General features: G+C 47.0%; 1 protein-coding gene across 1 annotated transcript in view; it reads right to left on the bottom strand.

Annotated features, from left to right (window-relative positions):
* Positions 1-2,859: 2,859 nt before the first annotated feature.
* Wdfy2 (WD repeat and FYVE domain containing 2) overlaps positions 2,860-11,828 on the bottom strand; it is a 136,198-nt gene continuing 127,229 nt past the window's right edge. Inside the window, exons 9-12 of the mRNA XM_075948972.1 lie at positions 9,583-9,684; positions 8,356-8,486; positions 6,478-6,586; positions 2,860-5,401 (exon numbers count right to left, since the gene is read on the bottom strand). Coding sequence (XP_075805087.1) covers positions 5,372-5,401; positions 6,478-6,586; positions 8,356-8,486; positions 9,583-9,684 — 372 coding nt within the window. The 3' untranslated portion in view covers positions 2,860-5,371. The remainder of the gene's footprint in view (positions 5,402-6,477; positions 6,587-8,355; positions 8,487-9,582; positions 9,685-11,828) is intronic.

The raw sequence follows: 11,828 nt of genomic DNA, 5'->3' as shown, positions 1-11,828 counted from the left end.
GGGTGGTACTGGGAGGAAGGACAGGGAGACGGGCTTTTGAGTGGGTAAGGCCACCCTGCCACGCCCCTCCCTAGCTCTTCCTCACAGGGGTCCCCTACTTCTTAGTACCTATTTTCTTCTCCATAAGGTGGACCTAAAGGCTTTTCACTGAGGCTCCTGACTGTTCACGCTCAAGTTCTTGATCTTTACTTGGAAATTACCCTGTGTACAGGAAATGTACCCTATGTTAAAAAGAAACACATGGCTGCAGCCATGTGCTGAGCTCAGGTGGCCAACAATGACTTACCTATGATGGCGACTCTTCTTGAAGTCGACACAGCCAGGTGGAGAGTGAAGTGAAAACTTTCCCACCCCGCCTTGACGGGTCAGAACCCACCAGGGTGGAAACAATAAGAGTTGTTGGGTTTATGTAGCTACATTTGACAATGATGGGACCAAGGCAGAAGTCAGATGTTTGGACATTTATTCTGAGCCACAGAGGCTACTGCTCTGAGAGCCGTACACTGGCAGAGGCTACACATACATGAGAGGCTGGAGGACAGTACAGGGGAGAACAAGGAGAGAGAAACATTCACAGTGTCGAGCAACATTTGCATGGGTACAGTCATCTTAATGTCACAGAGTATTCTCACTCGGTACTACCTCATCACATCAGGAGGTCAGGCTCAAGAGCGGTGGGTCTGGCTGGTGGGATCCCGTGGCACAGAGCACAGAGCCAGAGGGGTTTGGCTAGAGCCACCATGGAGATGCCTGTTCCAGCTTCTAGGCTTGGGCTTTACAGCATGTTTAGCTGAGTCCTTGCCTAATCTCCTAGTTCCCGAGTTTTCTGGGAAAAGATAGCCATAAAGTAACAAACTTAGATGTAGGCCCCAGGTGGTAGCTGTGCAAAGGGCTATAAGAGCCCAAGTCCCTGGTTAAGATACAGCATGGGCAGGCAGGATGGTGGGGGAGGTTAGTAGCTTCCCTGCTGTCCAGGTAGTAACAATTTTTACGCTTGCCATGTAAGATTGTTTCCCTCCCCAGAACTACAATACCTTGAAAAAGCCACTTACAATGCAAGGCAAATGGCATGAATTGCAAGCACACACAGAACAAGGGCAATGGTGCCGTGTTTGGTCCAGACTTCACACAGGCATATGCTATGAATGAAAGGCTCCATATCCATCGAAACAATGAGATGTATACATCAAGCTGCTTTCCCTTTAAAAATAAAAATCACCCTCTCATACACCTCAAAGAACCAAGAGAAAATAGAAATATTTAAATCAGAATTGAAACCTACCTTTTGAACCAATCTGAATTTCCTAAACACTTTGTCTCCTCAGTCAGATTCCCTCAGCCCCTAAAGGTAAACACTTTAGGTATCTTAAACGAGATAGTACTAACAAATATGTTTACCATCTTTATCTAAAACCACACCTACTAGGTCCTAGATGGAACAGACCAGAAAGTTTTTAGATGCCTGAGTGAGGTGGGCTCTGCGGCTGGCAGCTGACAACTAGGTTTGTCTCGGAATAAGCAACGTTCATAGAGTCAGAGTCACAAGTCTAGAAGCACTCCGGTGGAATTCATGCCTCACTCAGAGATCTGATCTCCTTTTCAAGTCTTTTGATAACAGGCTCTGGCGTGGGAAGTCCAAGGGAGGACCTCATGCCAGCAACACACACTGCTGCCCGTGGTAGCCCTGAGGCTTCTTGGTGGGAATCCAACGTGAAAATGCAGACCCAATCCCCTGAAGATTAGTGGGTAGTTCTTGGCTGTCGAGCTGAGCTACAGTTTACAGAACACACAGACATTCCCTGGTAGGGCTTACAGCTTGAAAAGGTGACAAACCATTAACTTAAGTGTCACTTCAGGGAGGTGCTGAGTATCTATCTACCTTTACACCAGCAAAAATGAACCCTAACGTTATTTTAAAGGAAAGAAAAATAAGAGCACTTTGGAAAAATGTTTATCTTTTACTTTAAAATATAAATCTTAGTGAATAAACTCACATATATACAAATATATATATATTTAAATATTAGGAAAAAACAAAACCAAAGGCCCCATTAATGAATATTTCTGTGAACCAACTGTGACACATAATTCCAAGCTATTTTTTTTTTTTTGTTTTTCGAGACAGGGTTTCTCTGTGGCTTTGGAGCCTGTCCTGGAACTAGCTCTGTAGACCAGGCTGGTCTCGAACTCACAGAGATCCACCTGCCTCTGCCTCCCAAGTGCTGGGATTAAAGGCGTGCGCCACCACCGCCCGGCTCCAAGCTATTTTTTTGCTTTGAAGTTGAAATTCAAGCTTTCTAAGGATTGATGTTAAACAAAACCACAGTACACTTTAGAAACATGATTCTGAGATGCTGAGGTGGCGTCTCCCAAGGACGGACGTCGGAAGCCCAGACTCGGTGGAGTAGCCCTTAGACAGCAGGGCGGTGGGAACTCCAGAGCCCTGACTGTGAGATTCAACTTTGTCCCCAGGGTGGTTGGTGGGGTATGACATCCAGGGGTTATCTGCCTTTGGGTAAACAGGCTCCACTCGGAACCACAGGCAGACACCCAAAGTTATGTCAAATTTTCTCAAAACAGTATCCAACCTGATTCCAGAGACTTCCTGCCCCACGCAAGGGGTACTTCTGTCTACTCGGGCTGCCATTGGTAATAGCAAATGCCAGTTTCTTGAGTGTTTTTTGAGATTCTCTTCGTTTTACCGTGGCTCTATCTAACAGCCCGGTGTGCCTAACCTAGGACGTTCAAGATCTTATGATTCCCTTCCAATGTTGAAATTTCATGAATAATTCAAACAATTAAATGAGAAACACATTATGTTGACTGACCTTTTATAAAAGGACACAAAATTCCAAGTACTTATTTCTTTTTTTTTTTGTTTTTTCGAGACAGGGTTTCTCTGTGTAGCTTTGGAGCCTGTCCTGGAACTAGCTCTTGTAGACCAGGCTGGTCTCGAACTCACAGAGATCCGCCTGCCTCTGCCTCCCAAGTGCTGGACCAAGAACTTATTTCTAAAATCATTTTTTGCTAAGGGAGAGACAGACTTGTGATTCTTTTGCTCAGAGGAGACACAAGCCAAGCACCGTGCCAGTGTTCATGTCTGATAGACAAAGTCTTCTTTTTCAGAGAATGCTTGGAAACCTATCAGAGCCAGCGCACACTTCTCTGTGCGTCAAGAACACCAGGCAGACACAAGCATCCCGCACTGCACTGCTCTGTGCACATGTAGCTGTTCTGATGCACTCCTTTCAATGGATTCGGTAGTCACATGGGTAACAGGAAAGGGCAGAGCCGTGGAGACCCTGGTTATCTGTGGCGACAACCATGATTTTCATCACTGTGGAGCTTCAACCTCTGGGGACTCTTCAGGATGCGCTGTAGCTGGGAGGTGACTAGAGAGGTATGTAGGGCCATCCAAGAGTATAAAGGGTTCTAATGAAGACAATTCGTTTCCTGGGAGTCTGAATTCATCCATACATGAGGGGAAATCCACACAGGCTTGCTGGGTGCCTGAGCTTCCGCTTTCCTAATACTGTATTTCCTTCCCCACATGAGGTCATGCTTCCGTTCAGAGACTTCCATGACTGATTTCCAACAGACAGTTCTCTACAACTTGCGGAGAGGCCGGAGATTCTAGCATCAACCATATCATAGATATTTGAGTATTTTAGCTCTGAGTCCCTCTTCAATGCTCTGTAATGGAGCGGTCACACAGAGAACACACCTAGGTGGCATTTCATGGAATGGGCCATTAAACCACAGTGGTGACGACTTCCTGGAGTGTGTGCAGAGTTCTGCTCTCACATCACAGTTGCCAGGGGCGTGGCTGTGGGAGGAGTACACCAGCCCTGCTTCCCAGTGCCAGGCAGCAGAAGGGACTCCAGGACGCTGTGTCCTAGGAAGCACTCTGGGCTGTTAGATTATGGCTACTGCAGCTTCCTCCAGAAAGAGAAGCAACGATGACAGGAGGGAAACGGCTTTTCTAGGAACAGAACCAAAATAAAAGGGGAGGGCTGTAATTTCATTTCCGTACTTCCTGCCAGGAAATACCTGTCAAGTCAGGAGTGAAGAAGACACAGCGGAGTTGTGACATGGAAAGGCAGGGCAAGCAATCAGCCTGTTTACCCACGAGACTCTGACTTGGCAGCCCCACTGATATTCCTGATGGGGGAGCATGTGAGAGGTGACTGGACAGGCCTTTTTCCAGGCACAGGCTTGCTACTACTTTTAATGTACCTTGATATTCCAAAGTGAGTCCTTTGGACTGCACCTTATCAAGCTGGACTGATTTTCCTAGGAGAACCCCGCTCGTTTCTCTGTGCCTCTGTACTTCTGTTTAGATCACAGCTGGCTTCACAGAAGAGTGTACATTCCCATAAAGATGCTTAAGTACCTGGTTTTAAAAGGGAGCTAAATATGAACGGCTGAAGAGATAGGGGCGCTAATCTGTACGCTATAAATGTTCACGTTTAGAGACAACACCACGTAGAAAGACGAACCTTCAAGACACTTCTGGAGCTTGGATATTTTTGCTTATCTTTCATATTATGAGTAAAGGAAAGCTATAAAAACAAAATCAAAAAAACCAAAATTCCCAAAGTCCAAAATGCAAAAGGCTCAAGCAGCCCTCACTGAATTCGGAAAGACACAGGCACTGCTGGGTGAGGCTGAGTCACGTGACCGCTGTCCGGGCTGATGGTGGGGACAGCGGTTTTTGAAAGCATTTCCTGGTGTGGACGAAAGAAACCGCGGAAGCGGAGTCACAGGCACTGCCGACAGCACAATTGCTCCCCACAGGTGACTCAAGAGGCCAGCTGTGGACACGCACGGTTTTCCAACTCTTATCTGGCCAAGAAAGCAGAACACCGGAACAAACTGTAATCACACACCCTGGCGAGAGGCGATTGCAGCCAGAGGAAGACCCAAGGGAAGAGAAAGGCTCCGTCTGGTAATGCTGAGGTGAAGAAAATGTGGACACTGTTTTATACGACATAACACCTTCCACAGATATTTCTCTCTCTCTTCTCCCCCCACCCCCCGACACAGAAAGCAATGAGTTTAATGGAAGGCTAGAACACGGAAGCTTTAACACCCCACACAGATTTTCCAATGCACTCAACACAACGCAGCACAGCCAGGCTGAATAAACCATTTGATAAAAAAATATCTTCTTTTACAGGTGAGGACAGCTGAAGAGTCCCGAGAGCAGTCTTCCACTAGTTCACCCCACAGTCCAGGGAGAACACAGATTCACTCGGAGCCTTCGATCTCTCTTCCTGCTCATATGCATTCTGTGCTTCTCCCGTGATGATTTCAGGCTCAAACAAGTGTTTCTTTAGTGAAAACCATCTTCTAGTCCTTGGGCGAGATATCATGACACTACTGGGGTCATATCCCACAACTGCAAAAAAGCAAACAAAATGCCAAGGATGAGTGAAGCTGAAACTGTACTGAGCATGAGCAATACTTAGACTGGCCTCAGTTCAAAGTGGGGCTTTGCTTTCTTTCCCAGCTATCAAGCCAACATATTTAACACTAGCCTCACTTCTACATAAGGGCAGCTACATGTTCCAGCTAAGGAGCAGAAAGGCACACCAGATCCACCGAAGGGGAGAGGGGCCAACATACCCTGGACATGCTTTTCCACAGATCCCCCAGACAACCTTCCAAACAATTCTCTAAGACATCAAAAAGGAAGGGTCCAGGCCTCAGGGTTTGGCTGAACCTTTCTTGATGTCATTTCTAACAACTTTGTCCTGTTTCTGCCCCCAAAACAGGACAGGATGCCAGAGTCGGCCCCTCTGTCCGGGGCCTCTGCTGTAGCCGTGAACCCACGTGGCTTCAGAGGCTTGGATAAACATGCCTGGAGTATTCATCTCAGCAGGAAAAGCTCCTGTGTGACTTGGTGACTGATTCAGCCCTGCCTTCCAAGCCCCACTCATTTCAAGCCACCTGCTTCAGAGAGCTTCTCCAGCAGCCCCTCCCTCTGTGGATCCTAGGTACTGTTGTTCATGTTACTCCTGTGACTTCTCACAGGCAACTTCCTGTCTGGTGTGTGCTTATGTGTGTGAAAGTCACAGGACAGCCTCCATCACCGCTCCTCAGGAGCCATCCAGCTTGTCTTCTGAGACAGCCTTGCGCACTGAGACCCATGGCTCGTTGCCTAAGCTACGCTGCTTGCATCCTCTGGGGTACACCTAACCCCACCTCCCCAGCTCTATGACTAAAAGCATTTGTCGTCATGCCCATATTTCAATGCTCAGGTCCTTGCAGGCACTTAACAACTGAACATCTCCATAGGTTCCTAGTATTACTGGTTTTTAAAGACCGTATCCTAAACAGATTACCCCGCAAACCAGAGCGATGAGAGCCGTGTGCCCTCGACAACACTCATGGGTAACCTCTCGGGCAGTCCCGCAGATCCTCCAGTCTGTATACAGAGCCCACAACAGGAAGCTTAACAAGATGGCACCTTACCTTAATCACTTTGTCAGTCCCAGCAGTCAGCAGCCATCCCCTGGTGGCGTCAAAATGCACATGCACAATGTTGTGCTTGCTGTCATGGAAGGTGGCTGTGGGTGCGCGTCTGGAAGGGGCAAGACCAGAGTAAAAGGTAGGCACATGACTGACAGGGATCCGGGATGACGTAGCCTAATGGCTAACACTGCTTCACTGTTAGAAACGCTCCTTTTCTCTCCTTGGTGATCTGCTACTCGATTTTATTACTCATTTAGTGTGTGTGTGGAAGCGCACAGTAGAGCTCAGAGGACAACTCTCTGGAGTCGCTCTCTCCTGTCAGGATCCAGAGACTGAACTCAAGTGGTCAGGCCTAGGCATGAGCGGCTCTATTTACCACCGCTGTTCACCGAACCGTCTCATTGGCCCTGTTACATGACTTTACAAGGATAAAGTAAATGATTCTTCTGGTCTCCAGAAGAGAAAAGATGAAAGCTCCCAAAGTCCTTCGGGAAAGCGTTCTGCTGTGATAGAATCCAGGAAAATCTCTACTTGTGCTTTGGAGAAGTCTTTCAAAGACCACAGTGCCTCTGGCAAGCCTGTGCTTAGGAGGAAGGGATATGCTCTAGCTTGGCCTACTTATTTTAAAGTATTTTTATTTATTGTTAATATGCCCAAGACACCACTGTCTATCTAACTGAAGACCATCTATATTTTCTTCCTTTTCCCACCGTTGTCAAAGCAAATAAAAGTTTTAAAAATGGAATTCTAAAGCTTCACTAAGTGAAACCTATGTATGAATGTGTGTGTTTGTGTACATGACCAAGCACCATATTTTAACATACGCACATCATTGCTTGCTCTGTGTTCCTGGCCCTATGGTTTTGCTGCTGATTTTAGTGAGAAGGCCATTGGCTGCCTCGGCACTCTACAGGCAGGTCTGGAGTGCTTGCCAGAGACAAGGCAAAAGAGTCAGAGGTGGAGCTGGGCAGGCCACGCAGACCCCCTCATCTGAGTGCCCAGAAGATGACTGTCTCTTGGCTATGGTTGAATCTACTGGAAAGACTTTCAGTAGTAAAATCATCACTGTAAATGAGTTCTGCTTAACTTAAAATTCCTTAGACTCAGATCTGTCTTGATAGAATGAAAGATGAACTTGACCATCTCTACGGCGTCCTGCAGTCTTCTTCACTAACTAGAACTCTCGTAAATCTCATCATGTGCTTGAGTGAGCAAATAATTAGTGCTCACGAACAACCATTTCGGCAAGGACGTCTCCATGTGTATTTGATAGGGTGATGTGATCTGGCTGTACCACAAAGGCTGGGAGGCTGGAGGCTGGTTATCCTGCACTCACTTGGGGGCAAACTTGGTTCTGTGCATTCTCTTAGTGTCTAGGGTAGTTTTGAATTCTCAGAGGTGCTCCTTCCAGACCAGCTAAGATCTCAGGGTACCAGGCAGAATGCACCAGCTGAGTAGTAGGCACCTGGAACTAGTTCCATCCTGGAAAAATAGGCTTAGCTCTTCCCAGAACCCAACAACTGCTGGAGCCTTTGACTGATCCAGCATCTGCGAAGACGCCTGCCTGGGCACCTATGCAAGCCCTGGTCTTAGCTCCCCTGGGAGAGTCTCGGTGGGCGAGCAGACAGCTTTACTGGAGAGCATCTGCTACAGACACATGCCCCGAGATTTCTGAGAGCCCAGTGGGGAGTTCTTTGAGTTTGTCCCCCTTCACCTGTCTCTCTCATGGTCACAGAAACCTCTTGGTCGCACAGGGCCTTTACTGCATGTTCTGGTCTGGACTACACCCCCAGCGAACGAGGCGTAGACTAGCTCTGGAGCGGGGCTCTCAGGCTGGGCTTTGTCCATAACCAGGAAGGGGCAGGGCGTGGGACTTACTCTTCGTCTGTGATGGCTTCATGGCAGCTGTCGCAGACCCGGACTTCAAACTCAAAGCCCATGAGTGGGATGGAAGAGCGCTTGGAGCTGCACTTGCCGCACACGGCCTTCCCGCATTTCCGGCAGTGGTGCTGGGGGAAAGGGAAACAGGCTGCCGTGGTCTGGCCTGGAACACTCACACACCCACTGCTCTCGGGCGGACACCAGGCTAGTGTCCCAGAGCTGTCCATGGTAGCACAGTCTTACAATCCCAGCACCAGGGAGAGGCTGATGCCAAGTAACTGAGTATTTAAAGTCAGACTGGGACTTATTTGTGTCTTAGGAAGAACAGCTTAATTTATGGCTGATGAAGGAAAACCAGAATATGTAACATGATTTGACTGTACTATAAAGTGCTTAAAGGATTAAAAGACCAGTTATCCCTCAGTAACTTACTGAATACATGATATACATGATAGCACACCATACCACACTACATACTGCGCACGTAAGTACACACACACACATACACACACACACACACACACACACACACACACCACAGCATACCACAATACAACAGTGTCCTGAAACCCACCAAGGGCACCCCGGGTTTCTACACCTTTTAATTTTGGTCTCAGTTCAGAGTGAGGACTTCTGGGCAGCGTGCCTCCTCTCTTCTGTTTCCTGTTCTCCACATTCTTTGCCTACCACTGCTGTGAGCACCCAGCAGCCAGATCTTAAAGCTGACTGAACTGAGAGATTACAAATCTGATGACTTCTGATCCAGCCCAGTGTCTTAGACTCCAGCAGTGCCCAACCCAGGGAACCTAACATTTGATTTCCATGGGGGAAGACCAAACCATAGAAGAAGAATTTGAAAATGTTGTGTTATAAACAGATCGAAACAACTAAACCAAGTCAGGAGGAGGGAACATGAATAATTAAGAAGCAAACATCCTCATCTAATTTCATGGTTTGGAGCCAACACGAGCTAATGGGACACCTCTAATATTAAGGTATGCCTCAAGAGATGCCCCCGGAGTTTTAAAACTGTACCCTCAGGCACTCAGAACAAGCCACTAGGAAACCCAATCTATGAGGGCGGGGCTGCCACAGACACTTGGGTGTCACAGGTATAAAATCACTTAGTCAGCTACAGCTCCTACCCAGGGGGCTACTACTCTATGACCGTACGGCAGAGTCCCTCCCAGATAACCACACTCTAGCAGAGCACACATCACCCACCTGTCTTAGGCCAATTTTCTTACTGTCCCACATTTGCTTGAAGTTCCAGAAGAAAGGCTGGTCACACTTCTGGCAGGAATCACTGTCCAACCACTCAGGGGTCTTGCCAAATAAAACAAGAGCAGCCACAGTGAGAGACAGTTGTTTAACAAAGGAACCATGGGCACTGGCTAGATTTCCAGAATCACAACATTTTTATCAGAAACAGCGGATTCCTCAGTCAAAAGTAGTTACAGAAGTTTTGCTAATTGCCAGGCCCCGAGGATGAGATAAAAAGAACCTAAAGTCATAGAGACTGTTATCCATTAGGGAAGATGTCAGGAAATACTATTAGCAATCAAGATGTCTGAGGGTTTGAAAGTCTAAGGGAAGCAGTGTTGTGGAAGGGTAACAGCAGCTCTGGCAGGCTAGGGGTTGGTGAGGTAGACCACAGGCTCTGACGCAGGCTGGGGGTCTTTGTAGAAGGCGCGTGAGCTGAGACCTGAAGCAGGAAGGGAGGAGAAGAGGCAGAGGCAGACCAGAGGGGAGGTGGAGCTGGGGGGAGTGGCGGGGCCACACTCTGCAGGCTCCTGGCCACCACGCTGAGAACTTAAGTCCTGTTCTCTAATGACACACTATGATGTCTAATTACACATATGTCACAGCACCGTAATTAGTCTAATAAATTGTCAGATAGGTTTAAAAGTATGTTCTGCTTGAAGGCATTCTTTAGCAGATCTTGCATGTGTGTGCTGTCTTACACGCGTCCATGTGCATACATGCTGAGAACATGTGTAAGTGTGGGTGTCGTATTGGGGATTGCATGTTAAGTAAGAACTCTATCACTGAGCTACAGCAGGTTGGGAAGAGCTCAAAATGGTTCTGCGACAGAGGGTGGAGACAGAACTAGACTTGTAGTACAGCACTGTTTGTGCAAACACCACTATTTTGATACACACACCCATACATTTCACACAGACACTAATTCACTCCAATATACACACACGCATCTCACAAATACACACTCACATGCACATACATATATACTAACCTCCCTCCACCCCCATACTCACACATACACATCACATACATTATACACACACACCAAACATCTACACACTCTCACCACACATTCCACACACACACTTACAACAAACATCTACACACTCTCACACACATTCCACACACACACACACACACACACACACAAACATCTACACACTCTCACCACACATTCCACACACACACACATACACACACAACAAACATCTACACACTCTCACACACATTCCACACACACACACACACACAAACATCTACACACTCTCACCACACATTCCACACACACACACACACACACAACAAACATCTACACACTCTCACCACACATTCCACACACACCTTCACACATACACTCACACACATATGGGTGTAAAATGCACCAATGTGGGTGCCTATTGATGAGGGCATTCAGAGAAGAAATCAATACATTTATTAGGATTCCATTTTTTGTCAAAAGAGTTTCTGTAAATGTAGAGAAAAACAGAAGGACGGAGGTTTGCCAACACGGAATCTGTGTTAAGTCACAGATTTTGTAAATATGGTATTTCTTGATGAAGGTATCATGATTAACAGATCTGTTTTCTAGCTGTTAATGGGTATTTTCTACCTTTTTCTAAAAGAGTATGTACTATATCTAATAATACGTAAGCAACTGAACCCATCAGGTGTATAGACAAACACATTTTAGCATCTGAGATGCCGTGCTGACCTGCATCCAGACAAGGTTCCCCTTGCCTGCCCCACACTGTCTTCCGTCTCTGATGTCTGGCTGCTGCTAACTTCCCATCAGCACTGACACACACAGCTGCCTCTCACACCCAGCCCACTCTTACTCCTGGTGTTTCTTAGCCTGTAAAGCCCATGACTCTCCTAGTGCAGGCCCCCTGAGCCAGTCCTAACGTCCCTTCCATACCCAGCACTGACATTCTGTCTTCCCAGTGCTGACTGTAATTTCATTACTTACACCATTTACTAGTACTCTGGACTTTCTAAGTCTGTCAGCTCTCCAGGTTAGAACAAACTTCACTATTGTTAGCAGCCCGCAGCCCCTGCCATAACTAGGAAGCAATTCCCAGACGTGTATGAAGTATGGCATTTGTAAAAGATGGATGGAATCATTCCCACTGCTCATCAGGGCTTCTAATTAACAAGATCTTAAACCCATCAGCAAGAGCTGAATGTTCATATATATGCATGTCAAAATG

This window comes from Microtus pennsylvanicus, chromosome 15, assembly GCF_037038515.1.
Source record: "Microtus pennsylvanicus isolate mMicPen1 chromosome 15, mMicPen1.hap1, whole genome shotgun sequence".
In the NCBI taxonomy this organism is placed as follows: Eukaryota; Metazoa; Chordata; class Mammalia; order Rodentia; family Cricetidae; genus Microtus; species Microtus pennsylvanicus.
This window is presented reverse-complemented; position numbering and strand designations above follow the sequence as displayed.